The sequence below is a fragment of the Astatotilapia calliptera genome, chromosome 18, assembly GCF_900246225.1.
Source record: "Astatotilapia calliptera chromosome 18, fAstCal1.2, whole genome shotgun sequence".
Lineage (NCBI taxonomy): Eukaryota > Metazoa > Chordata > Actinopteri > Cichliformes > Cichlidae > Astatotilapia > Astatotilapia calliptera.
In genome coordinates, this window is record NC_039319.1 from 11,813,904 (window position 1) to 11,841,625 (window position 27,722).

Sequence of the window (27,722 nt, forward strand, 5' to 3'; positions counted from 1 at the left end):
CGACTTAATGTGGAAGAAACCTGCAGAATCCGTTCCACTTGCCTCGCAGTGAGGAGTGAGAGCTCAAAAACAAATAACAGTCATAGTCATGTTGCAGACAATAACTCATTTGTGCAATAAAAATGATTTCGATTGGTCTGATTGGCTCAGAAAAATACTGTGGCGCTTTTTCAAAAAACATAAACCGCAAATGTGGCGATCATCCAGCTGAACCAGCGCTTATGTAAATCTCACAGAGTGTTCCCGGCGACACTTGCCTTTTTTGTCAACGTAATGGTTTTTTCACCTAACACACTGCGCCCGCTATTCCAAATTAACTGATTCATTTAGGCGCAGTTAACCCCCCACTGTGAGTGCATGTCCTCAAGACATCACCTCCGAGGTATTCCACCTTCAAGTTTCGATTTTTGCCTCTAATAAAATCATCCAGGCTGCTGGTTATTAAATATGCATTATACAACTGTATTTTCAGTGAGAATTTAAACTTTTCGTAGGCTGAGGGTAGTTTATTCGAGCCTTTATTGCCAGACGCAGGCTGAATGGAAAGTTCACACCTTTTAACGCCCCCATTAGTCTGCGTTTACATTCGCTCATTGCTGATTTACATTTGCGACCAAATAGCATCTTTACTGCTGTTTACTGAGGGCCTGGCGGTACTGGAGAGGAAACGGGGGCATTTGATATAAAAGTCGGCCTTCAAGGATCCCACTGTCACTCCACGCAGCTCGCAGATCGAAGACTTGGCTCACCGGGAATTTACTCACCGACAAATATGCTGAAGTTTGTCATCAGCTTCGCCGCACTGCTGTGCACGGCCGCTGCCGTGTCGCTCCACTACCCGGAGAACTCGTTCACTCCCGCGACAGAGTCCGAGGAAGTCCGCTCAGCTGCTATAAAGAGACTTTTGGAGGTTTTCGGGATGGACGACCCCCCTGTGATTCATGGACACAAACAGCCCCCTCAGTACATGCTTGATTTGTACAACGCGGTAGCCGACGTGGACGGTGTGACCAAGGATCCGCATCTTCTGGAGGGGAATACCGTGCGCAGCTTCTTTGATAAATGTAAGATCTGATGTGTCCCCGCATGCGTGCCAGGATGGCTGCTTTGGAAGACACTCTGATTTGAGCCCTAATCCTCTCATTTCTATTGCAGTGTACAGTGATCAGGTGGAGTTCAGCTTCAATTTGTCAATGGTCGCAAGAACAGAGAAGATTCTTGCTGCAGAGCTCCATCTTTATAAGCTGAGACCTCAGGCACCCTTGACGTTCAACAGACATCACTTCAGCCAGGTATGTAGACCAGCTCTAGACCAGTATTTAAACCCGCGTGGCTGAATGGCTGTTTCTAATTCTATCTACATTAATTTGGCTCTTTCAGGTCAGTGTTTATCAGCTGTTTGACACCAGCAAAACCAATTTTACGCAGAAGAAGCTGCTTTCCTCTCGACTTATCCCAGTGCACTCCTCTGGTTGGGAAGTCTTCACAATCACACATGCAGTAAGTATCACCACCTCTTTAAAGCCCACAAAGATCTGCTTTGAACTACACTGGACAGTGTAGAGTGCTGAAATAAACTTATGACCTTCTTCCTGAAGGTGCGCTCCTGGATGGTTGATGAGGGCACAAACCTGGGACTTCAAGTGGTGGTTCGGACACTGGGAGGGAGCCAAATGGATAAAAAACTGATCCGCTTTGCCTCAGGGCGCCACCACCATCACAGCAAACAGCCCATGCTGGTTCTCTTTACTGATGATGGCCGCTACTCTAATCCTCTTGAGAGCAAAGGTGAGATTTCTACTTTAATGTCAGTTACTCCCAGTGATATTAATATTAAGTGAAGATAGTAGCCGTGTGGATAAGATTTACAGTGGTTAAAGGGAAACCAGCCTCCAGTCTCTATATTCATAAGCACAACAGCCTTAGTTTTAGTTTTAATGGACGACTGAACTAAATGTCCACTGAGGTCAGTGCTGAATATATTTCCATCCACATGTGCAACCATTATTTAGCATGCTTATGAAGGAAACACTCACGTACAACTGGCCTGTGACTGACTGGGAGTATGCTTACAATTCAACAACTTGATGAAAAATGAAGCTCTCAGTGTTTTGTGTGTCCCACTTCAGGGCTTTAGATGTTATATTTCTTTGCACTCTACATTCAAACTTCTACTTCTGCTTGTGTGTCACTGCTTCCTCTTCTGTTTATGGAATGTACTTCGTAACAGTTCAAAAATTGCATTTTTAAAACGGTGGATTTCTTTCTCCAGATTCAGATGATACAGCAGAAACGTCCAACCTGCCCCAGACTCCCATGTCCGGTCCACCTTCCCGTAGCGCTCGATCTCTGAGCTACGATGCAGACGGTGCAGCCACGCACTGCCAGCGGTTTCCCCTAAATGTAGACTTCGAGGAGATCGGCTGGTCGGGCTGGATCGTATCACCAAAGGGTTACAACGCTTACTATTGCAAAGGCTCCTGCCCCTTTCCTCTGGGTCAGACCATGAAACCAACCAACCACGCCACTGTCCAGTCCATCATCAATGCCTTGAAGCTGGTGAAAGGCATTGAGACGCCGTGCTGTGTGCCAGACAAGCTCTTTTCCATCAACTTGCTCTTCTTTGATGATGATGAGAATGTGGTTTTAAAACAGTATAATGACATGGTGGCTGGAAGCTGTGGGTGCCACTAACATTAACTAGTCACTGGTATCGGGCTGCGAAGATTAAAAACTGTAAACATTGTAAACAGAGCTTGGTCAGCTGACCCTGGAAACTATTATGTGGCCAGTCCTACATGTGACACTGTAGTATATGTAAATAATGATAAATTATAATATATGAAAGTAATTGAAATGATATTAAATAATCAAAGGAATGTTAAATAAATTTGTAAATCTGTATTTTTCTGTATTTTATCTGTATTTTTTATGTTTTGTGTTGGGATATATATTGTAAATATTGTAAATGAAAGTCTTGTTTATTGGCCCTTGCATCAGTTTGTTGCATCATTTGTGAGGCTTTACAAAGCTTCACAATTCTTTTGAGACCCAACCACCAAAAAACAAAAAATCTAACAAACGAAATATGAAAAACAAAACAGGCTTTTAATCTTTTTGTAAAGTATAAAGTTAACTTGTAGACCTGCTATGATTACAATGCCCCCCATGTTTTCCAGCTCTGTGGACTTTTGTAAGTTTTCGAAAATCTGTATTAAAGCTCATCTTTTGCCTTTTAGAAGTGTTTCTGTGGGTCCTCTTTTTGAGAAAAGTAATCTCATAATGTTGTGCTAGATCAGGCTCATCAGAATTTCAGTATCTCTAAATAGTTTAAGCTACGGTTGCATTATCATGTATACATGGATGCATGTAATACATTTTTTTTATGTCACTATTACACCACTTGCAATATTACTGTATATGTAATGACAGTGAAGGCATCTTATCTTATGTCATTCATCTGCACTGAGTATATTCAACTTTATAAACAAGAGGCTTCCACTAGCCCACTGGACATCTTCCTTTTCACCTCTAGAGGGCACTGATGTCCAAAGGGGTTTCCCTTTGGGTCCAGTGAGCACAATCATGATTGTTTATAGTGTAGTAGCAAAAGGCCATCCTCCTACAAACCATCCTCTTAAAAAAAGACATTCCTAAAGATGCTCAGGAAATAGGAGGATTAGAAAAAAGACAGGATATTCTGGACTATAAATAGAGAGTCCTTTAAAGATGCCCCATCAGTACAGTAAAGTATGTGTTCAGCTGTAAGATGGCACAGCTCTCTGTGACCTCCTATAAAACGCAACACAAGCTAAAGTCAAAGTGTTAGGAAGCTTTCTAAGAAATAGACTGATGTAATGTCTTTGTTCATTTAATGTCTTATAACAGCTCATAGGTGTTTATGCTGTGCGTCATAAGCATTGGTGTCTGACCTAAATTATGATGTGGTGAATCATGTGGTATGGAAGGCAAAAAACACAATATTTTCTATAATGGAAGCATCATTGAAATTGTTCTTTGGGGTCTCTAACGGGACCAAAGAATCTCAGGTTGTTGGAGATAGATGTGGATTTTTCAAAATAAAATATATGACCCAAAAGGTTTAGCCTTTATTGAGCCTTTATTTTTATGACTGCAATCACTGGTTGTTCTGGTAAGTTTCATCCTTATTACTCATCCTACCTGGAATAGAGTGAGGTAAAGTTGATGCTGTACACCTGCTATTATAAATCATAATTGCAGGATCAAAGGGAAGTTTTATGTCTGTGCCTCAAGGTGTTTCTGAACTCATTTTGTGTGCACACAAGTCAACACAAGTTCAGTTTTAAGTGAGCTCTGGAACACTTAAAACCTAAAACACTTCAAAACTTGCTTATATATCTATATCTATATCTATATCTATAGATAAGATAAGATAAGATAAGATAAGATAACCTTTATTAGTCCCACACGTGGGAAATTTGTTTTGTCACAGCAGGAAGTGGACAGTGCAAAAGTTATGAGGCAAAAATTAGAATACAATAAGAATAAATACAGTACACAACTGTACAGAATAGAATAAAATAAAATACTATATACAGTAGAATAAAATAAAATAAATATACAATAAGATAAAAATAGAATACAAATACAAATACTATATACAACTGAGTAAAAATACAACGATGACAGAAAGGATTATTGCACTTAGTATTAATGCATATGTATGGATGTGTGTGCTTGATCAGTTAAAGTCTTTATTATGGAGTCTGACAGCAGTGGGGAGGAAAGACCTGCGAAATCTCTCCGTCCCACACCGTGGGTGCCGCAGTCTCCCACTGAAGGAGCTGCTCAGTGCTGTCACAGTCTGCTGCATGGGGTGGGAGATGTTGTCCATCAGGGATGACAGCTTAGCCGCCGTTCTCCTGTCACTCACCACCTCCACTGGGTCCAGAGGGCATCCTAGAACAGAGCTGGCCCTTCGGATCACCCTGTTCAGTCTCTTCCTGTCCCCAGCAGAGATGCTGCCGCCCCAGCAGACCACGCCATAAAAGATAGCAGAAGCCACAACAGAGTCATAGAATTTCTTCAGGAGTGGGCCCTCCACTCCAAACGACCTGAGTCTCCGCAGCAGGTACAGCCTGCTCTGCCCTTTCCTGTAGAGGGCGTCTGAGTTATGAGTCCAGTCCAGTCTATTGTTCAGATGAACACCAAGGTACCTGTAGCTGTCCACAGCCTCAATGTCCATACCTTGGATGTTCAGTGGTTGCAGTGGAGAATGCTTGTGCCTGCGGAAGTCTACCACCAGATAGATAGATAGATAGATAGATAGATAGATAGATAGATAGATAGATAGATAGATAGATAGATAGATAGATAGATAGATAGATAGATAGATAGATAGATAGATAGATAGATAGATATACACTCACAACAATTAAGTTCTCAACTGAAACAAAACTTGTCTCACATCAAAAACTCTATTTGCCCACTACAAAACCCTGTCTCTAAAGAGTGTAACCTGAGTGGCGAACAAGGCGTTGGCCATAGTGTGCCACCAAAGGGGGTTGATACCACTTGGCATGATGCTGGACGACAGCCCTTATTCACTGTCAAAGGGGTTTCTATTCACAACGGAGAAAACGATGAAATGCCTCCATTATAGTAGGGACCAAAGGGCCCCAGTGCAGCCAGACACCTGATCTCCTCTTTGGCTCTGGCTTCCCTTTGTCAGAGTATTTCATAACTAGCATACCCACTTTAAAAAAGGACTTGATGCCGGAGCAGCGATGGACCTGAGACTCTGTGTTTCTGCACTCAGACATGGGAAATAAACAAACCATCTTTACGGCACAGCAGCTAGATGCCTATCAGGTTGGTATCACTCATGTTTCTTTATCAATTAATTGATAAGGCTCACTCAGAATGAATGGAGCTACCATTATCAGTGTTAGCTTAACATCTACGAACAAGATTAATCAGACCTCTTCATACTTTTTATTAGCAAAAAAGAAAGGGATCCAGTCCCATGTGGTGCAGCACTTCCTGACATTCAGAGTCAGTGTTTTCCTGATATTGTGTGATGACTGGATTTGCTTTTGACTTGCATCATTTTGATGAAAAGAAAACTCTCAGAAGTAATTTGAGGTGCAAAGTTAGAGATGTCATATGGTAAATAAATGGTAAATGGCAAGTAAGGCATTTATAAATAAAGTTTTTCATTTGATTTTTGGTGCTAATGTAATGGAGAAATGTTGGAGAAACATTCATATTTACACAAAAATAATTGCCATTTAAAAAAAATTATTAAATTTCACTGCTTTGATCCACCGCAACATCACCACAACATGCTGATACATGATAATAATAATCGTAATAGACAGACAGAGATCATTTTGCCTGTTTTGTAAGCAATTCATAATTTGTTTCCAAAAACTGCATGTTTACTTCTCTACTTTACCAATATTGTGTAAAAATAAGTGTCTTTTATTGATGTATTGCTATTACTGAGTAAAGATTATACACATCACTGTATGCAAACAGCTCACATTGAATTTAAATTGCATTTACAGGACTGTACATATTTCACAAGAAAGGAAATTCTGAGGTGAGCCTACATTACTTCAGTTATTTTGTTTATACTTCCTGCTTTATGACATCCCTCCAGTGCAGAAAAGATCAAACTAAACATGGACTCAGGATAAGTTGTGTCAGATCTCATTAATTTCCTGAGTCATTGCTTATGTAGCATGCTTGACAGAGCTGAATTTTGTTCTATTCTGCACAATACCATACTGTAACTCTAAACTAGACTATCAGGACACCTGTCTTGATGTGGGGCAGACTGCCACTGAGATCACAGGCTATTTTTATTGTGCTGGAAAGTGTATAAGTTGAATGTTTTCTGTTTTCAAAATAGTGTCCGTAGCTGAAAAGCAAGTTCTTAACTTAACTTTTCCTTTCTAACTTTTCCTTGTCCCTTTAAAGTGTAACTCTACATATTATAGGACATATCTTGTAATTCAATATTGATAGTAAATTTTTTAAACCTTTCCTAGACTCTTCCACCGCTATCGGGATTTGGCACCGCAGCTCGTTCCTCTTGACTACACCAACCACCCAGATGTGAAGTTACCATATGAGCTGATTGGCAGCATGCCAGAGCTGAAGGTAGTCCCGCTGCACTGGTCCGCACACGCCCTGCAGACCCGCGCTCTCTCCCTGTGTTCCCAATCCATAATTAATGACCAATTAATCGACAGAATTCTTTGAGCGGTTATATGTTACCTGACTCCTTTAAACTTGAAGGATGTTGGTGGGTCCCAGAGGACACACTTGGTGGAAATAGGTCAATTATATGCCTCTTTACTCAGTGACAGCAAGGTAAACAGGTGTGTTAACAAGCTGGTCACTGACATGCCCCAAGAAAGGGAGAGTGAGCCGGTCACGATCAGGGTCACGCCCGAGGTTGCCACTTTTTCCAAGCTGTTTTTATTACTAAAGATAATTTTATGACTTTATTGGATTTCAAATAGAAAAACAAAACTGAAGTAAAATCACAAACAGCACAATTTTGTTAGAACAGGACTAAACTGCATCACATCGAACAGGCAGAAGTTAGTTGTGCTGAACATTTGTGTGTTCATGCTTTGACTGTTTGTTTAGGACAACCCGTTTCGACAGAGGATCGCTGAGGTTTTCTCTGAGGATGGCGAGGGAAACATGACACTGGACGACTTCTTGGACATGTTTTCTGTCCTCAGTGAGATGGCTCCACGGGACCTCAAGGCCTACTATGCTTTCAAAATTTATGGTAAAATCTTCATAAATCAAGGATGCTTGTCATTGTTTTTGTTTTTTTCTTTAAAACCAATGTTAATTCCAACCAATTTTTACATTTTTGCAGTTTCACAAATCATACTGTGCATACTTTACTACACACGGTACATAACAAAGTATGTGAATAACCCTTCCTACTGCCACTGCAAGCTGAAAAAATACATTTAAATGTTAACATTTTACACCAAATAAGGAGATATTTCAACTTAAATGCACTGTTTACATCTGTTTGCAAAAGGCAATCATGGAAACAAAATTGCTATACGTTAAACTGCAGAAAACAGCATTGACTTAAGCTCATTATTAGTTAGAATAAGGGCAAATTTAATGTTAGAGCCATGCAGATATACCGCTGGATTTTCTGCACCTGATTTGAGTTGTGAAAGAGGATGTTTGGTTTCCAACATCCCAGACAGAAGAGTGGGCGTTAAACACATCTTGAAACTTGCAGCATTTAAAGAAGCGGTTTGTCAGTAAAACTAAACTGATTATTGTGCAAAAAATGTACGATGAAATCATCAGCAGTAATATATATTCATCCTGAAGGGTTATGGATCGGTAAACACAGCAGATGGGGAATGGAAAGTTTAGGATCATATACCAGCTCGTCAAAGCCTCGGTTAAAAAAAAAAAGACAGCTGACAACTTGTGAAACTACACACGAGAACTTTTCATTCCTTATTCAGACTAACAAGGGTGACGTAGTTACACTATAATGAAAAGGATAAGAAAAAACAGCCTGCTTTTCTTCATTAAATTAATCATACACTAAATATTTCAGCCACATTAACAAAATATAAGGTGAAAAAAAAAAAGTTTGTTAGCTTTAGTTCCACATTTGTCCAAAACAATATATTAAAAACTGTCTTTTGTCCAACCAGATTAGTCTAAAACATGTTCAATTTACAGCCAACAAAGACACAAAAAGGCTTAAGTTGAATAATTCATTAACTGATGTATTATTTGACCTGTTGATATTTTTTTATTTATTTATTTTTTCTGTAAGATTTCAACAACGATGACTTCATCTGCAAGTCAGACCTGGAGAAGACGCTGAACAAGCTGACTCGTAACGAGCTGACAGAAGACGAGGTGAGGATGGTGTGCGAGAAGGTGATCGATGAGGCCGACCTGGACAATGATGGCCGTCTGTCACTCGAAGATTTTCAGCACATGATTGTTAGAGCTCCGGACTTCCTCAGGTAAACCAGCAGTAAACATTTACAATAACATGTAAACCCATCAACAAGGACTAGATGTGTTATTTGGTTATAACTATTGACTCTAATATAGAATATTGTCCTTTTGCTGACTTTCGTAATGAGAAGTGCTTTCTGTTCACAGCACTTTTCATATAAGGATATAAGCAAATGAAGCAATTCTCTACATTTGCTACCTGGAATAGCCCCAAAGGATGGACTGGAAATACTTCAGAATGAAATCCTGTCATCTTCACATCTTCATCATTTTTTTTTAATGTAAAAATAAATAAAATGACCAAAATCATTGTTCTGGCATTCTTTAAGGAGTCCATGTCCAGTTTTTCTCTTACAGAAACAACAACAGTCATGCTGTGACTGCAGATCTTTCATCAGGTGGAGGCTTCGGCCAATCCCTCAAGACAAGGCTCATTAGCTATGATTATCAACAGTGGATTTGTGTCTTGTATCAAAAGGGGTTCAGTTACACTGGACAATAAACAATAAACACGCCAGAATATTCCAGTGAGCCAATAATAGGAGAGCCATTTGTCATGAAAGCAGTCAGTGGGTAAACTGATAGTTTCCTGTGACATCCAGCCAATAAAGCCACTGAATTGAAACGCACAAGGTTAGTTTTATAACCTTATTTTATTAAATCAAAAGTTCACATATCTACAAAATTGTAGATACATTTTATATGGGTTTAGAAAGTACAGTACAATTTAAGCAGACCTACTTTTTAGTGATATTTACAATGTTTTGTTGATTTTTCCTATTATTGTCCCTGTGTACTTCACACTAATGGAATAAAATATGGCTGTAAAAAGGGAAACATTTCAAGAAAACAAAAGATATGACTTAAAAACAAAATCAAAGAGGAAGTATCATATTTCAGAAAAAAATTATACAGCTCGAGTCCCATAAAAGTTTGCTCCCTATGTTTCTGTTTATGACTTAAAGCTCGAACAAAACGGTGCCGTCTTCACAGTTCGACACCCGCTCTCTTCCCGCTCAACAGTACCCCGCTGTGCTAAGTTTCACCTGCACTGATGCACCAATGCAGCTTTAAATAAACAGAGCGTGTCCTCTCTTTTTGGCTCAGTGACTGACACAAAACAAAAATAACAAAAAGCCCATACATTCAACCGTACAGCTCTGTAGGTATGTCTGAAAAAAAAGTACATTACACACACGCACAGGTCCGAGATTCACAATGCATAGCTCACCTATGACAGAATAGATTACTAGTGGTTAAGACAAATGGCCATGGTATTCATGAGGTCCCAAATTATTTGATATTACAAAAGGTGCATGAAACATATTGTCCCTCAATACTGTGCATGTAGGAACTTGATTTTAAGACTGACATAAACATAGAAACAATGGAAACAGACTGAGAATCCACATCTAAGTTCAACACAGGTGGAGTGTACATAATTGCATCACACTCCCCAGATTAGCTGTCTCTAATAAAATACTGATTCATATTTGAAGTTTGGCAGTTACCTAAGATGCACCGTGTGCTTCTGGCGCCACCTAGCTGTCAGATCTAATGTCCACAATGGGGAAAAACAAACCTGTAAAAGGATCCAGAATACCCCAAACAGGGCCATCTTTAGCTTAATTCAAGCCATCTCTATGTAAACTCATAAAATATTACTTTTAAATTACGGGTTGGCAAGCACAGTAGTATAAAAAAAAGAGAGGCTGAAAGACTTATCTTTTACACGCAGATATATGCTGAAATAACTCACAGTCTGAGGAAGGAAACGTTTTTAAGAGAACTAATAACAGGGCAGTGGACTGCTAGCTGTGAACTACCAGAGGAGATCAAGTCCTTTGGGTGTTGTAAAATGTTGGTAATATATGTCCTTTATATTACCAAGACTCAAAAGGAGCAAAAGAAATTTATAGCTGTACTGTATTGCAAAACTATCACTTGGCACAGACTACACACAAACCACAATTTACTGGTAAAGTGCAAGGAGAGCTGCATGACAGCAAGGAAAGGGGCAGAAGGGGCTTACAGTGTGAAACTTCAAGTGATTTTAACTGCTCATCAAACAACCAGAGACGTCATTCAGCTTAACTGCGACTAAGAGCTGACAGGAAAAATTCAGACATCAATCTATTTTAAAGAAGAGCTGAGGCGACAGACCAAAGGAGAGAAACAAACTTCAATAATAAATCGTTTAAAAAGTCATTTTTCAAGATAAATACCAATAAGTGCAGCATCTCAAATAAATGAGATTGCTGCTTTTCTGCCTCATGTGACAATAAACTGATTATTTTAGGACATCTTTAGTGGCTTCAAACAGGCTGTGATTTCAAACTATAAATTAAGGTCTCATTGTCACAGTAATCCTATTATTACAAATTTAAGACTGGTCATTTGCTACATCAAGAAATGTTCCTAAACAGAGTATTTGCATTTTCATCATTAGAATGACAAAAACCTAAACTGTAGTTTAAGATAATATATTCCTCTTCATCACTCACTGAAAGGAGGAGAATGCACCAATGGTGGAGTAATCATTTTCAGTCACAAAAAAATGATTGTCAAGGACAACAAGAGCAGTGCTCTCAGCTCATTCTGTCTGATCCTTGACTGACAGTGAAAAGGAAACCTGTACAGCTCTGTTTCACAGCATTTCAAGCTCATCAGCCTCTGGTTGAAATTTGTCACATAAAAAAAAGGGACAGAGTGCTATTAAAAATAGATCTAAATATATCACATTTGTAATCCAGTCCACAAACTATTAATGACTTCTCATCCCTGGTTCTGCTACCGGTTGTGTGAATGAGTGAGTGAGGATAATGAAGAGACTAACTCTGGAGTAAGAGCCCATTCCTTTGTGTTAAATGGAACATCTGGATAATGCTCCTGGCTGAGTCCTCCAACCAGCAGAGCACCATGACTCATGAAGTCAACATTTATCCTTAAAATGGAAAAGATGAAACTCTGGAAGCTTTCAGAAGAGGAAGCAAGGAGGGGAAGTCCTCCATTTACTGACAATATAATGGCTTACGTGGGCTTTTAGGACTGACCATAGCTGGAGAGAAAGGGGGAGGAAGTGCTAAGAGCAAGAACAGTCTATTTATGTCCAGTCAGTATGAAAGGCCTCAGTCCTCAGAGTAGGCTACAGCGGAAGAAGCTGGTCTTTTTCTGAGGCTCTGAGATCTTTACGCCCTGACTGCTTCCTTGCGGTGTGTTGCCCTCCTGCAGCAAAAACAACAAAGAAAAACAAAAGACAAGTCAAAACACTGTCATCTGCTGCACAGTTTTCCACAAGCTGGAAAAACGCAAAAACATTCCATAAAGCGAGCCACAAGAGCTGCTGATCATTTTCCTCGCAGTTTTATCCTTACCAATTTTGTGTCCATTTTTGATTTGATGTCTCTGGCCAGCATCAAAAACGCCTGTGAAACAGAAAAGCATGCTTTCAAAATTCTAATCTTCATCTACCGTAAATTCAACTCAAGAATTTAAGGCAGCTGGACCTAATAGTCACAAGGTTCAATTAGATTCAATTTTATTTATATAGTGCCAAACAGTAACAACAACAGTCGCCTCAAGGTGCTTATATTATAGGGTGAAGACACAAAAATAATAGAGAGAAACCCCAAAAAAATCAAACGACCTCTTTTGAGCAAGCACTTGCTAACAGTGGGAAGGAAAAACTCCCTTCTAACAGGAAGAAACCTCCAGCAGAAACAGGTCAGCGAGGGGCAGCCATTTGGCGCAACTGGCTTTGGGACGAAAAGTCCAGTTATCACCAACAAGGTTCTTAATTTTGTGCATATGGGAGCTTTGCTTTCTAACCACGAAAGATGACATCAATATTAGACACAAGCAGGTGACATGTTTTGGGGTTTTTCTGGAGGCAAATACTGTTGTGATTTAGCGCCATATAAATAAAACTGAACTGAATGTTTACATGACGTATCAAATTAACTGTGCCATGTGTTCTAGCTGACAAAGTGCTTACATTTTCCACGTTGATGTTGGACTTTGCGCTGGTCTCCATGAACTTTATTCCATACTCTAGTGCAAGCTGAAATAAATAAACAAATAAATAAAGCTTTAAAAAAAATTCTGCTGACACTTTTATTCAAAGCATATTACTTTAACATTGCAATAATGACTAAGATTCCCCCTCGACTGATGATCTAGGTGGAAATGACACAGAGTATCACCAGCTACTTGTTGGTTTCCATCAATGAAGTAAATTTATATAAAATGTACTTACAGTAACCCCTGCATGTAACCAACCCTAACTCAGATGCATGTGTATTAAGGATGGGCATTTCAAGCAAGCACGCTATTTAACATTAACTAGGAACAAGTCGCCTATTTTCCAATAGTTGGAAACTGCTTTTAAATGACTATAAACAGCTGTGTCAGACTTTTCACCATGCTAGCTTTACCTCGTTTCCATTTGTTATATGCATTTAATCCATAAAAGACCCTTTTATGGCTGTAATAATGATTGGCTTTGCATATTACAGCGACATATAACCTCAGTCTGGCACATGGTACTTGGTAGTGCACCCTGTCGTTTAAAACCTAGCCGATGTTTTACTGCCACCTACAGGTAGTAAAAGTGCATTAAATCCAACCAGGCAATAATAAAAACAAGGAAGAAACACTTTTGTAAAATCATGGATATCCCAGATGTGAATGCACACAGACGCAAGAAAACAGAATGATAACATGTCTTTCTGTTGGACTGATTTTAAACTAGATCTTAATGTAACTTTACAGTGGCAGAAACACTAGTTTCTCTTCTCTCCTCTCAGTTTCACTGTGTGTTTGTGCTGGTGAACCTGAAACTGCAAGAACAGCCAACCATTCCTCCCCACAGGGAGAGCTCACTGTGTGACTACATGAAAATGACTCTTTGGAGAAGATTATGTGAGACCATGCATCTGTCAAGCTTCTCACCTTTTCCCCCATCTCTTTGGACACCTGCCGTTTGTCATTGATGTCACATTTGTTGCCAAGGACCATCTTCTCAACGTCCGCTGACGCATGCTGGATTAGAAGAGTTTGAATTTTAAAACGGTACATGATACCATACAGACTTTTGATGGGTAGAACATAAGTGGATGAGTTTATATTTGGACCAGAATGTACCTCTTCTATATTCCTTATCCAGTTCTTGATATTTTCAAAGGATTTTTCGTTTGTGATGTCGTAGACGAGCATGATGCCCTGTAAAGAGCAGTACAATCATAAATAAATGCAGGTGAAGCTGCACCTTCAACAGGAAAGAGGATGTAAATCACATCTGTCTGTCAGCATGTGAAGATACCCACCATTGCACCTCTGTAGTAGGCTGTTGTGATTGTTCGGAAGCGTTCCTGACCAGCTGTATCCCTAAAGAAAAAACATCATTAGTTATCTGAAAGCTTAAGGACAAAATATCAAATTGAATGTTTGTGGAAATTATTAGAAAAGTTAACACAAATTTCTAACTAATATCAAGCATGACAGCTAATACACTAAATGTATATTAAAACTGATGAAACAGTTATCTTAAACTCGCTAGTTGAACAGGCTGATATAGAGCTGGCAGTGTATAAACACATCCAACATACATGTAACGGGCTTTTTAAATACCTCTTCATTGGTACAGAAGCAAAACACCAGCATACAGTATATTACTACTGTGTAGTGCTTGTGGGTAACTGTATTAAGTCTGCAACAGTGCATTAATGTAACAAATAATAAATTCAAGGAAAACATCTCGGCACACAAAACTTTCTTCAACATAAACAAGCTATAATACTAATATCTGCAACCTTACAATAATTGTCAAATTTAAATTATGCTAGCTAGGATTACAATTGGGTACTCCTAGCTAGCCAGGTAACATTAACGGTAGAAGCCAAATATGGCACTACACTGAAGCAAAAAGCCTAACAGGTGGTCTGCTAATAACTGACTTTAGCCCTGTTTATTAAAGTCTGGAAGTTATGTGGCTTTATTTTTTGTGTAAATTACATTAAAATGTATTTCTTTTATTCTACATACACTCCTATCTGAAGTCTCTGTAGACTACAATGTTCACAGACAACACTGTGATCTGTAGTGAGAGTTGGGAGGAAGCCAAAGAGAACTTGGAAAGGTGGAGGTATGCAGTGAAGAGAAAAGGATTGCAAGTCACTGAAGCAAGATAGAATACATGTGTGAATGAGAGGAGGACATAACATAACAGTGAAGAGCAGAGGTAGTAAAGCTGGATAAGTTGAAACACCTGGGGTGAACCATCCAAAACACTGGACAGTTTATGAGAGAGATGAAGACGAGCGTTTAGGCAAGGTGGAGTGGGTGGAGATGAGTGTTGGGGTGATTTGTAACAGAAGCATAGTGGCATTAGTGAAAGGGAAAGTTTATACAAGAACAATGGTTTGAGGATGATGTCACTAGCAAAAACACAGGAGGCAAGGCTGGAGGTGGCAGAGCTGAAAGTGATCTTGAGGAACAGGTTTATAAATGACTACATCAGAGAGACAGCTCAGATTTGAGCGGTTTAGAGACAAAGTTATGCTGCACTTCATTTGCATCAAGAGAGATGTAAATCCTGAGCTGAGCATGCTCCAGTAGTCAAGTTGGAGCAACAACAGGATTTGTTTAGCTACTTATCAAAGTAGAGCTGCTGCTGTAGCAGGTTCATGGATACAACCTGGTCAGTGTTCTAATTTAGCGAGTCACAAATATTACACAAGGATTACAATTTTACTACGGTTCATGGTTGCCATCTTGAATTGTTAAGCCTGGTTTTTCTGAGGCTCCTCCAACTTTCCGAGCTCAAAATCTGACTTGAGGGAACAGTTCAGATGTAAATTCCATCTGCCAACTTTAACTAGAACACACTATTACAAAGACAAAAAGGAAACGGTTTGACCATGTGCACTGGAGGAATAGTTGAAATTGGGCAAAGCATGTTAAATATAGAGCTGTTAGTCAGGAGGAAAAGAGGAAGACCTCAGAGAAGATTAATGGATCTAGTGAAGGTCATAAAAGGGGTTTGGTGTAGCAGAAAATGAGGATGCTAGAGTTAGGGTGAGGTGGAGGCATATTATCCATTGCAAACCATGCAATGTAATGTCCACTCATGGAAAAAGTGGTAGTGGTTAAAACACATTAATTTTAAAAATGATTACATCTGTGATTCTTATCACTGATAATGTATAAGAAGCACATAAGCAGTGAACTCAAGTATTAAACTAGAGCTTGTAAAGTGTATATACATAGTGTAAAATACTGAAAATAATTATTTGAAAAAAAAAATCAACCAACACTAAATGTGTATTAAAACTAAATTAAAACAATGACAAATACAAAACATTGTCGGCAAAATTATGTCACATGTCCAGCATTAAACTTACCATATTTGTAACTTTATCTTCTTGCCGTCAAGCTCTATTGTCCTAATCTTGAAATCAATGCCTGCGATTAAAATAAAAACCCAACATGAATGTCAAATCATAACGATAGCTTAGTAGCTCGGCTCTAGCTGTCAACATTGGCTAAGTCTACTTTTTCAGCAAGAAAAATAACACCAACGGGCTGCCAATAAGCTACAGGAATATGATCATAAACAACCATTACACCAAATATCCGTGTTTCGTATGTCTTCCAAGAATGTAGACGGAGCCAAACGGCTAATGTGCCACTCGGCTAACCGTCTTGGTTAGCAACCCGGCATCAGGTTATTATACAACAAAACATTTCTGCTTAAACATGCGCCACACGTACAAACAAAGGTTATCAGTGCTTCACTTCACTACACTGAATTAACTAGTCAATCGTACTGCTGCTACTTTAGCAAATACACATTCCGCCTATATCAATGTAAAAGAGAAACTAGTTCCTTCTGCTGAAATCCAGCAAGTAGACGGCCTCACCGAGGAAGCCCATTGACGTACTGTAAACAGAGAATGGCTCGGTTTTGTTTCCCCCCAAATACTCACCTATAGTTGAGATAAACGTTGAATTGAAGGCGTCTTCCGAAAACCTGAACAGGACGCAGGTCTTCCCGACACCAGAGTCTCCGATTAACAGTAATTTAAACAAATAGTCGTATGTTTTCGCCATACTTGATATTATTGCGGAAATCCCGCCCGGCAAAGAAGCAATGTAAATGAGCTGGAATGACGCCCCCTGCTGGCCCGGAATTCAACAGCGTTTCAGACTGTGACCGTGAGGCTTTTAGATTGTTGGCTTACTTAAGGTAGACCAGGTTATAATTGTGACTTATTTAACCTGTGCTACTTTATGCTTTTTTTTTTTTATCTACTGTACTTGTTACTCTACTGTATAACTATAGCCTTAATTCAATATAAAGTTTTGTTCTTGCCATTTTATTATGTACACCTTGCTAGGACCAGTTTGGGTTTCTTTTTTGCTTTTTGAATTGCTTTCATTCTTCACGGCATAGATTTAGCAATGTGCTCCAAACATTCCCCAGAGATTTTGGTTCAAATTCACAAAGTTGCTGCAGATTTGTCAGCTACAGGTTCATGACGTGAATCTCCATCTTTGGGTTCCACTACAACCCAAATTGCTCTACCCAGATTGAGAGCTGAGGACTGTGGAGGCCATTTGAATACAGTGAACTTATTGTCATATCCAAAAAAAAAAAACAGTTTGAGATGATCTGAGCTTTGTGACATGATGTATTATCCAGCTGGGTACACAAATTAAGGGACTGACACGGCATTAATGGATGGACATGGACAGCAACACCAGCAACCTAGACAGGCAGGGTTGGCATTCAAACAATGGCAGGCAATACTTTCCCAGTTGTCTGTTGTCCAGTTTTGGTGAGCCTGTGTAAACTGTATCCTCAGTTTCCCATCCTCAGCTGACAGGAGAGGCACCTGTTGTGGTCCTATGCTGCTGTAGCCCATCTGCTTCAAGACTTGATGTCTGGTGCTACTCTGCATACCTTGGTTGCAATGAGTGGTTATTTGAGTTGCTGTCAGCTTCAACTCAAAGCATTTACTGACATTAATACTACTACTACAGGATTACATTGGTTCTTACATTTCGGTATACTTGGAAATCAAGGGAAATTTGTGTTCATTAATTAAAAAAGCAACTTCCATTTGAATTACAATTCAACAAAAGAAAAAAAATGCAAATTACCACAGCCTAAAAAAGGGTCAATTAGGACTTCTAATGAGGTTGGAAAGTAGAGTAAACGTGAAAAAGGAAACTGTAAAGATGAAAGGCAAAACAACTAAATTATTACAAAACAACAATAATTATTTTACCTGGTTTATCTTTTTTTAATAGCTGTTTAAAGTAAAAGTTGGATTTAAAAGCGAGTTGAGTGAACAGTCATATTCATCTGTTTCTGTGTGAACATGTTTATTTAGACGGTATAGGCGTATAGCATAAGCCAGGAATTGTGGTTTAGTTTAGTAACCAGGAGAGAGAAAAAGTGTTTTTGTGCATCCATGTCTTAAGGAGCCTTATTTTTATATTAATAACATTAATGCATAGTGGTGTTAAATATTATATTGTACATTAAGAAGGTCTAATTGTATTCAATGACATATAATTTTTTTGATAGGTGTAGTAAAAAGAATTATAGATCCATTTATAAAGATATATATACATGTAACGAGGGACTGTGTATTAGATAGGTATATTTATTTATAACATATATGTATACATTAGACTATATGATTAAAACAGATAAGTGATGAGCTATAGTGGTAGGGATTAATAAGTATTTGCTTCCTCCTACTCCTTTTTTGAATGGGAAGTGGTCAATTCAAAAAATTGACCACTCTTTTGAATGAATATAATGGTTTTATTTGAGTTCATTTTCATTTGTTTTAATGTGTCTTAACACTTGATGTGTTTGAAATAAGGATTTGATTGATTGATAGTGAACACTAATCTCGTTGTTGTGAAGAGTTTTTTTTTCTTTTTTTAATCTAACTGAATTGTAGGACTTTTCTTTTTTGTGTTAATGCATTTTGAAGCGTCTCGAAAACCGTTGTTTCCAAAACTTTCTATCAGATCACACAGCCTTCTTTACTGCCTGGCCTCTGTCATGGTCTGTTAACAAGACTCACACGATTTTGCAACACTTTGTGCTGAAGCCAATAAGTCTTGATGCAGAGTTGAATCGTGTTTCTAATAGTGAGTAATTGTTGCACAATGTGGAGGTTTAATGTTGAGGACGTAGTCTTTAACTTTTCATTTATTGCTCAGTAATTATCTTTACTGTACAGCATAAAGCAACTGGAACTGTTTATTTTAAAGCTCACAGTCACAAGAAGCTCGATAAGAAGTTTGAGGACGCACTTATACTCTGATAACATCTTTAGTATTAACCTCATGCGGTTGTGCCATTTCTTGATTATAGCACTCAGTGGCACTACTGTTGTGAAAGAAGAGATTCAGTATCTGCAAAAGAAAAAAAAAGAAAAAGAAAAAAAGCTGCTGTCCTAGCACAGAGAGGACAGTGTGCATGCCAGCACATGTAAACTGAAGGGTGAGCTCTTTTCCCTGGAACGGTTTATAGATGTGTTGAAACTGGCTCGCAGACATGACAAAACATCAGCAGCAGCATTAACACCGTCGTCATCATCAGTTTTATTTGTGCACAGAGTTTGGTCTACAACACAATTCCTAGCACCAATACTGAAATCATGTGGACCCAAAACCATTTTTTTAAAAAGGAAAAGGAACAAAAAGGACCATAAATACATAAAAGGGCTACATGTGTTTTACAAATTAAGAGTGAAATTGCAAAAAAAAAATGGATGGCATGTAGAAAATATCTTTTACAAAGTTGTTGTTTGTTTTTTTTTTGTTTTTTTTTTACTTATTTGATGTTCTTCTTGGCATTTTACAAGCTATTGAGCTCCTGCAGTGTTTGGTCCAGGACTTGGTGCATGCCTATGTTTTCTTCTTTTGCGTGTGATAGGTTCTCTGTAATGAAAAGCAGCAGGAAATATATAATATAACTGTTTGTCAGGTAACTGTAAAATTGTTAGCCTCATAGTGAGAAAAATGCAGAAACAGCTGCAAAGTGATGAAGAGCAGATTGCAGTGAATGACAGAAGGCAGTGTAAAAGAGAAAAAGGTCTTTATTAAGCTTCAGTTTAATGCAAAAAGAAGGAGAAGGGAACTCTGAATGCAAAGGAATAAAAGAGACAAAGTGCTTCTAAAGATGCAAAGTCAGCAGAGTGCAGGGTTTACAAGGTGTTCATATCATTGAGGGCATGATCCAGCTCCTCGCTGATAGCCTTGAATTTCAGCTTCTGAGTGTACAGTTCATCTGCAGGTCAAAAGGCAGAGTAAGCAGGACACAGGAGGTTGAGAGGAAAAAGTGTGCAGGCCATGAAGGGGAAATTGGAAAAAGAGAGAAATCAGAGCAGAAAGTTAAAGATTTATTACAAGAAGGAGTGTAGGGTAGAATATGAGGGCTGAAAGAAAGCGTACCTTCTAAGTCATCTATGGTCTTTTCCAGCTTAGCCACTGTCCTTTCTGCGAATTCTGCACGGGTTTCCGCCTTTTTCAAACAGTAAACACATTGAAATATATATGCAAAGCTTACCTCAGAAAACACAGGTTCAGCTTAAGCAGAGGGAATGAATTTACCTCTTTAAGTCTGTCATTCAGGACTTTAATCTCCTCCTCGTATTTGTCTTCTTTCTCAGAGTACTATGCAGACAAAGAAAAGCAAACAACTTTGTTTGTGCCATTTTAGGATGACCAGGGTACTTCCCCTGTTTTTTAGGTGATGGTAGTCAAGATGAGGATGCAAATAGTGAATGTGAGCACGAAAAAAAGGCACTTAATGTGCTGCCGATCCTGTTGAGTGGCTGTATTGGGTGACAGTGATGGGTGTGGATGTGTGAAGGTGTTTTATGATAGTGAGTTTACCTTCTCAGACTGAGCCTCTAGAGACTTGAGGTTGTTGGTAACATTCTTAAGCTCTTCTTCCAGGTCACCGCACTTGCTGAAAGAAAGAAAAGATGTTTTTTTTCCAATAACTTGCTTAGAATATATTTAAAATTCACATATTGTGGTGAGAATAACTGCACTGAATTTCTCCTTACAGTTCTGCAATTTCTGCCCTCTCTTCTGCCCTCTCCAGCTCACCCTCGAGGATGACCAGTTTACGAGCGACCTGGAACGAAATCACAGTTGAACATCAGCTGAAGCGACATCTCACAAAAAAATAAATACAATCCGTCCGTTCATACCTCCTCGTATTTACGGTCGGCTTCCTCGGCAATGTGTTTGGCTTCTTTGAGCTGCATCTCCTGGATCTCCATCTTCTCCTCGTCTTTCATGGCTCTGTTCTCAATCACCTTCATGCCTCTAAAGATGGAAACGATGCCGAACATTTAGTCCAACAAGACCATAAAGACACTCGACATTGCAGAGGTTATCTGGGAGACTCACTAAAAGCTGACTTAACTCAGTAACCACCAACTTTGCATTTCCAACAGTTATTTTTTACCTGTCAAATTTCACTGACAGGCAATGGCATCTATTCACTGCACTAATGGGATTCTCTATCTTTGTATCACACTGTGACTTGTATGGCTCTGTATACAGTTCTGTTATCAAGCCTTCCTGCTTCAGTTCCGATGGGCCATGGGCCATTTAATGGCCATTTACCTTACTGTTCTGTTTAAGCCTCTAGTTTTTGTGCTATTGCTGTTTTTGATTTTTCCTTGAAAACTTCAAACTTTACAAAGTTTTACAAAGTATTGCTTTCATTTATTTTACTCTTTTTTTTTTTTTTTTTTAAGTCAAGCAAACTTTATTTCCACTCTGAGGGAATGAACAACACATTCCAATAGGCTTCCCTCACTACTTCCAGCCAATGAAAATGAGCAAGTGAGGGTGATTTCAGCCAGTTCACTTGTGTGCTTGCTCAGTTTTTTTTGTGCCACATGAAATAGGCTGAAGCCTATCTGCATGGTAACAGCAAACGCTCGTGATAGTTAACTTCAAGACGGTGGGCTGTGTAGAACTTTCACTTAACATTAAAACACACAGTGACTCACAGCAGTAACAAATACATCTGAATCTACAGATCTATGCTGATTTTCACCTTTCGCTCTCATCTGCGGCCTTCTCGGCCTCCTCCAGCTTCTGCAGGGCTGTGCCCAGTCTCTCCTGAGCACGGTCCAACTCCTCCTCCACCAGCTGGATCCTGCGGTTCAGCGATGCTACTTCGCCCTCAGCCTGTAGCCACAGATTGAGAGAGATAGGGAGGTCGCAGGTCAGAGGCCAGGAAGGAAACATGAATGCAGCCAAAACAGGAAGGTTACCACTTACGCTCAATGCTGAAAACTGCTTATCCATTCATCTATTTTGAAGCTACACTATAATCCCCCCCCCCTTTCATTCATGGCTTTAAGAAGATGTCAAGATCAGGTCCTTGCGTTTCATTTGCTTTTTCAGCCTTAGTGACTTTGATGAGTTGTGGACTTTGCAGCCTGGCTACCTGCTTTACTAATATATTGACACAGGATAACGCAGTGACAGCTTTTTTTTTTTTTTTTTTAAATAAACATGCTGGCATCTGATATTTTACAGCTGTCTTCACTTTTGTAGTGTAAACCAAAGCATGTTTGGGGGACACCAGCTTTCTTCTCCTCAGCCCGTTTCCCACAGCACTGATAGCGCAGATAACCATGCCTGCTCTCTCCTTCCTGTGCAGAGGCTCAAGAGGAACAGGAAGGAGGATTCCGGGCACCTTTTCAGATGGACGGTGTGTCAGCTGTTATTCAATCAAAAAGCTCAAAGGGCGAAGGGAGGGAGAAAAAAAAAAGAATAAGTTTTGAATGATTGACAAGAAGTGTAACTGTAAGACTGTACCCTTTAAAAACCTTCAATTTAACATTTTCTTTACCGTCAAACAACCACACTGACAGTTAATGTAACATCGGGGACTCTTGCAGCATTTCTTGGTGTTTTGGTAGATATATGGGGCGGGCTGGAGTTAGATAACACAGCCGAACAAAAGTCTGCAGAGGAATGTCGACACAGCGATGTTTCAACTTGTCTCTGTAACGACTGTATAGAAAATAACTACAGATTTATTTATTTTTTACTGTAATCTGTATACAGAGGTTCCGGTTTTTATTTCGCGCGTTAGGTGCGTTATTATTACCGCTACTTTGCAAGTCCAGCTCTCAGGAGTGCGTAAACGCTTCAGTCCCAGATTACAGTGAAGATGCTCAACCGGTTTGCTGGAATTACAGATCAAGACAAAAAGTAAAAGAAGTTCACTTCAAATTGGACTAAATGCAAACTGATCTCACTTTTTCGCGCAGTTCCCGTTCAGTTTCCAGCTCCTTTTGTACTGCCAGTGCGCGATCTTCAGCCTCATCAACTTGCTGCTGGAGGGCTTGGATTTTCTTCTTCACGGCTTCCATAATTCCGACAGTTTGGTTTCTTTAAACGGGGATTCGTCTGAACCGGCAATCGAGACACTTAAGTTATGAATTCGCCTCAAAGTTGCAGGCTCTGTGGAAATCTTTTCTCGGGCAGGAAATCAGGGAGGTGCGGTGCTGGGACGGCGGAAAAAAAGGGCTGGGAGTTTTCAGGAAATTTATGACGAGATCCTCCAATCATGTGAAGAAGCCTGTCTCAGATGACATCACAGGATTTAGGAGGGGAATGTGGGACGTTTTTTTTCCTCCACAAAGGAGGTGTGTAAAGTCACTTTTTTGTGGGGCCAGGGTTTTCTATTGTGGACTTATATGGCAAAGTGAAGGTGTTGCAACTGCACGGACTGAAGGCAGAGGAAGTGCACTGTGTTATTTGTCTGCTGTTAGATAAAGCGTGAATCACGTCTAAGGGATCATCGTGTGATTGGATTTGGTTGTCTGAGAGAGAAAAGGAAGGAAAGTAAATGTCAGTGGGGGATGGTGAAGGAGAGAGGAGCAGGTTGTAAACTGTATCAAAGGACCGGAATCAAAAGTCCAAAGATTTACTTCTAGTGGAGGAGGAGGAGGGTCAAGGGTGGGGTGGGGCCGTAATAATCCTTTTCACTAGGGGTTGTTGACCTGCAGTGGCGTGGAATGTAAATTGATTTGGTTGCAGACATGACCTGCAGCCATCGGGTGGCGACACATTTCTTCATCGCCCCCATTTGCCTCCTACTCTTCCTCCCCCTCACGTTTTCGTTCTTTTACTACATTTATATGTATGAAAGAAGCTAAAAAGTATTTGTGGCCACCTGATAAACCATCAGAGGAATAAAATCCTGTTATCACCTCTAACCTTTGAGATCGTCTCACTTACTTCAGCTCAGATTTTTACCTGCTTTGTGAAGTTGAAACACTTTCCAAATCCTCCTGAAAACTTCACAGACTTGAAGGGAAGAGAATGTCCACGAGCCACCTTCAAAACCACTCTTTTCATTCCCAGTGTCAGATCAATATTATTATATTGGTCACGATTCACTCCCAAAAGCAAACTAAGTCAAGTCTGTGTCCGGATTTATTTTGTTTGTGATAAGGCATAATCCCGAGTTAGATTCCCATCATTTTCCTGGAAAGGATATGTTTAAGCAATAAATACATGACATAAATGTAGATGGTCTCCAAAGGTCGGCAGTCATTCAGCATTGCACACTGCCTAGGTATGTTACTGTAAAGGCTAGACTGAGGAGAGAATAACGTCTCAGCCCCAAAAAAGGCCAAAGCATTGATTTCATTAGAAACTGCAGTACGGGGTTCTCTGTTTGCTTAGGCTGCATTCCTGAAATTCTTTGGTCGGTAACAGGCTGGCCAAGTTGTGTCTGTGCTTGAGAAATAGCTCAGCTACAGACCTCAGTGAACCACCAATAACTCTGTGATTATCTCCACGGTCTGGGTTAGAAGATGCAAGATAATCAATTCAGGATTTCTGGGTTATTAGTTTACATTGGGGTGGATTTTTTTTAAAATTTAATCTCAAGGCAGTTCTTTAAAGTAACAACCTTTCATGTCTTATTTTATTCCTATCCTATTTCAATATGTATTATTTTATGTATGACCGTCAGTGATTTAATCACTTCACGTTCATATTTTGCACTTTAGAAACAACCGAGCTGCACTAAACTATTGGGCGAGTCCAGACATTTCCTTTTTTGGGTTATGTAAGCATAAGAGGCAACTCTTCATCTGAGTCAAGCACTTTAGCCAATGATTTTGTTTAAACCAGCTTTGACAGAGAGGAATGTGTGTCCATGTTACTGGTCCCCTTTTCCCCTCTCATAGAGTGATATCTATTTCAGTCCATATGAAGTATTTGATACTGATATTTTAAAAGCTGTGGGGTTCCACTGTAATAATGCCTTTCCGATGGCGTCTTGGTGGTGAACTCACGTCTGTGGCCTTCTTCTCCGACAGTTCCAGTTTCTCCTGAGCATCCTTCAGGGCCTCGGAGTACTTGTCCAGTTCATCTTCTGTTCCCTTCAGTTTCTTCTGCAGAGCGAGCAGCTCATCCTCCAGCTGAGAAAAGGCAGATGTGAGAGAAAGTCAGGAATCAAATATAGATTTTTGTTCAGTTAAAGTGAGTATGATGAAATTCTGGTATATGACAGAAAGCAGTAGTGGGCGATAGATCTTTTACAGATCACTTAAATGCTATTTTGGGATAATCCTGATGTATTTCAGAAAGATGAATTTCACTTGAAGATAAGGAGGTGAAAATACGTAGTGGGTGCATGATTTTGGACTACAGCTAGCTCCTCTCAACAAATACATGCGTGCTGTTATTTTAATCCGGGTTATTCTTTCCACTTAAAAAGCTCCAGAGTCAAACATTCACCATGAAGCCTGTAGATTATGTGAGGTAACTAGGAGGTTCCTTCTGAAAAGACACATAGCTGCAGAGTCTGGGTGGCCCAATCCTTTAATTGCCGCCGGAGTCTGTGCCTGATGTTGTGTGTAATAGATGTTAATTTTGCATGCAGTTTTGTGTATTTTCAGTGCCTTTCGTCAGCCTAACTGCACTCTGAAAGTCTACTCGTCATGCCAAGAATAGCAAAGAAAGCATCTCTTAGCACTATTTGAGCTGCAGCCATCCCAACAAACTAAAGAGCTCTGCATAATCTTCTAGGATTTCATGCTGACTGTTCTTTGCTCCTGAAGACATGCTGAGGGTCCATATGTGCAGTGCCAGTGACAACTGATGCTCCCTGTGCTCTCTGAGGGAGTTGTTATGGCATTAGCTACCAGAGAGTGGGTATTTACACTTTCCACTTGCTCGATCCTTCATCCTGGCTTTGTCCGAGTCTCTCTAACTTGCTGCTCTCTAACATTCCTTTCATACCACGTTAATGAGGACACCATCTCCCACTGTGTGATAATTGCCTCTATTTAGAAACCTCAGATATCCTATTGCATCTCCAGATTCTATTTTGTTTGTATGAAATTAAAGTACACTGTCATTAAGTTTGGCTGGGACACATCATCCTGTCTGTGGCTTGAGCGCTGCGGCGCCAAATATGGGGGCACAGAAATTTATGAGGTTTTATATTATACAAACTTCACTTCTGATAAGGATGCTGCCAGAGTCAGACCGTGATATTCTATAGGTCTGTTTTAACCTGGCAGCTTTTCCTTTGATTCAGTTCGGATAATAAGCCTAGCTCTTGTCACAGCCATCTCTGTGGATATCCTCCACCGTCTCCTACTGCAGAACAAGGAGCTCAGTATCAACTGATCCCTGTGATTCAGCATTTAGTCCTGCTGAGAAATATATCAGCAATCTGTAAATTGTGCTTTGGTGTTCTTATTTAGTATTTTAGATTATGACTGAACTTTAGCAACAAAAATAAATCAAAAACTATTAAAAAAAACTATTATAGGAAAAGTGAAAAAAACAACAACACAATAACGCAATGATGTTGTAATACAACTGGTATGAGTAACTTCACAGATACATTTAGATATATAATCCTGATATTGAAAATGTCCACATTTTTTGACAAAGAAGATTCCCCATATTTTGGAAAAAAGTAATTATTAAAATTAATTTATGCATGTGTGATGCATTTACTTCATTTGTTGTAAATATGCTGTGACATTTTAATATTCCTGTATTAAACATTAAACTCATGAGCCACGCGTCACCTGCTTGCTTTTATCTTCCGCCTCCTTCTTGTCGGTCTCGGCCTGTTCCGCCCTGTCGATGGCGTTCTCCTTGTCCAGCTTCAGCATCTGCATCTTCTTCTTGATGGCCTCCATGGTGACTGTTGGGTGTCAGCGTCTTGAGATCTTTAGAAAATGAAGTTTTGTAGTTCGTTACGGGGAAAAGCTGCTGCAGATGTTCAGAGGAAGACGCCTCACAGGAGCCCTCACAAGGTTGACAGGGAGCGCAACTGGCAGATGCAGAGAGGAGGGAGCTCGGAGCGAGCGAGCACAGGAGAGGAGGATGCAGACTGAGAGTCGGTGGAGCTGTATGTGATTTAAACTTGACAGGAGGTTTGGAGACAGCCCTAGTCCCCAGTGACAGCCCTTTCCCACCGGTTACCCCTTTCGCCACTCCCCACTTTGGCTCCTCTAGAACTTACTGTTGCCCCCACCCCATCCCTAATCTAAACTTCACCTCTCAAATGTTCTTTGGAGGGACAGCATGGTGTGGCCATTTCAGCATTGACCAGCCTATGTCCTTGTTTGGATTTTTACGCAGATAAAAAGCAGGAGAATGACCAA

At 39.8% G+C, this 27,722-nt stretch overlaps 4 protein-coding genes across 8 annotated transcripts; 2 read left to right on the top strand and 2 right to left on the bottom strand.

Moving 5' to 3' along the window:
• The first annotated feature begins 546 nt into the window (after positions 1-546).
• On the top strand, positions 547-2,797 carry admp (anti-dorsalizing morphogenic protein). Its single transcript, XM_026150642.1, has 5 exons — positions 547-1,064; positions 1,156-1,292; positions 1,381-1,500; positions 1,599-1,788; positions 2,273-2,797. Exons 1-5 carry the CDS (start codon positions 773-775, stop codon positions 2,692-2,694), a joined length of 1,161 nt encoding a protein of 386 aa, XP_026006427.1. The 5' UTR covers positions 547-772; the 3' UTR covers positions 2,695-2,797.
• Positions 2,798-5,802: 3,005 nt separating this feature from the next.
• Positions 5,803-9,184, top strand: cib3 (calcium and integrin binding family member 3). Of its 2 annotated transcripts, XM_026150112.1 has the most exons (6): positions 5,803-5,853; positions 6,552-6,586; positions 7,038-7,149; positions 7,645-7,792; positions 8,825-9,020; positions 9,163-9,184. In XM_026150112.1, exons 1-6 carry the CDS (start codon positions 5,803-5,805, stop codon positions 9,182-9,184), a joined length of 564 nt encoding a protein of 187 aa, XP_026005897.1. The 2 variants fall into 2 exon arrangements, with proteins under 2 accessions (XP_026005897.1, XP_026005898.1); XM_026150113.1 differs by lacking the exons at positions 6,552-6,586; positions 7,038-7,149.
• Positions 9,185-9,872: 688 nt separating this feature from the next.
• On the bottom strand, positions 9,873-17,200 carry LOC113010868 (ras-related protein Rab-8A-like). Its single transcript, XM_026150111.1, has 8 exons — positions 17,001-17,200; positions 16,416-16,476; positions 14,340-14,400; positions 14,158-14,235; positions 13,966-14,055; positions 13,010-13,075; positions 12,390-12,440; positions 9,873-12,240 (listed from the first exon to the last, which is right to left on the bottom strand). Exons 1-8 carry the CDS (start codon positions 17,122-17,124, stop codon positions 12,151-12,153), a joined length of 621 nt encoding a protein of 206 aa, XP_026005896.1. The 5' UTR covers positions 17,125-17,200; the 3' UTR covers positions 9,873-12,150.
• A 2,417-nt stretch (positions 17,201-19,617) lies between these two features.
• Positions 19,618-27,459, bottom strand: tpm4b (tropomyosin 4b). 4 transcript variants are annotated; one of them, XM_026149996.1, is made up of 9 exons: positions 27,141-27,454; positions 25,389-25,514; positions 22,121-22,254; positions 21,261-21,378; positions 21,114-21,184; positions 20,938-21,013; positions 20,653-20,715; positions 20,494-20,563; positions 19,618-19,980 (listed from the first exon to the last, which is right to left on the bottom strand). In XM_026149996.1, the coding sequence occupies exons 1-9, from the start codon at positions 27,252-27,254 to the stop codon at positions 19,898-19,900; spliced, it is 855 nt and encodes a 284-aa protein (XP_026005781.1). In that variant the 5' UTR covers positions 27,255-27,454; the 3' UTR covers positions 19,618-19,897. The 4 variants fall into 4 exon arrangements, with proteins under 4 accessions (XP_026005781.1, XP_026005782.1, XP_026005783.1 ...); XM_026149998.1 differs by lacking the exon at positions 19,618-19,980 and adding an exon at positions 20,121-20,329 and having other exon boundaries at positions 27,141-27,459; XM_026149997.1 differs by lacking the exons at positions 25,389-25,514; positions 27,141-27,454 and adding an exon at positions 23,337-23,611.
• Positions 27,460-27,722: the final 263 nt, after the last annotated feature.

Coding starts and splice junctions, on each gene's coding strand:
- admp (XM_026150642.1), top strand. CDS start 773: ATGCTGAAGTTTGTCATCAGCTTCGCCGCACTGCTGTGCACGGCCGCT. Junction 1,065..1,155: donor GCGCAGCTTCTTTGATAAAT/GTAAGATCTGAT, acceptor TTTCTATTGCAG/TGTACAGTGATCAGGTGGAG. Junction 1,501..1,598: donor TCTTCACAATCACACATGCA/GTAAGTATCACC, acceptor TTCTTCCTGAAG/GTGCGCTCCTGGATGGTTGA.
- cib3 (XM_026150112.1), top strand. CDS start 5,803: ATGGGAAATAAACAAACCATCTTTACGGCACAGCAGCTAGATGCCTAT. Junction 5,854..6,551: donor AGCAGCTAGATGCCTATCAG/GTTGGTATCACT, acceptor TTGCATTTACAG/GACTGTACATATTTCACAAG. Junction 7,150..7,644: donor GCAGCATGCCAGAGCTGAAG/GTAGTCCCGCTG, acceptor CTGTTTGTTTAG/GACAACCCGTTTCGACAGAG.
- LOC113010868 (XM_026150111.1), bottom strand. CDS start 17,124: ATGGCGAAAACATACGACTATTTGTTTAAATTACTGTTAATCGGAGAC. Junction 13,076..13,965: donor CCAAAGAGATGGGGGAAAAG/GTGAGAAGCTTG, acceptor TATTTATTTCAG/CTTGCACTAGAGTATGGAAT. Junction 12,241..12,389: donor CAAAAATGGACACAAAATTG/GTAAGGATAAAA, acceptor TTTTTGCTGCAG/GAGGGCAACACACCGCAAGG.
- tpm4b (XM_026149996.1), bottom strand. CDS start 27,254: ATGGAGGCCATCAAGAAGAAGATGCAGATGCTGAAGCTGGACAAGGAG. Junction 21,185..21,260: donor CCGACCGTAAATACGAGGAG/GTATGAACGGAC, acceptor ATTTCGTTCCAG/GTCGCTCGTAAACTGGTCAT. Junction 21,014..21,113: donor AGGGCAGAAATTGCAGAACT/GTAAGGAGAAAT, acceptor TCTTTCTTTCAG/CAAGTGCGGTGACCTGGAAG.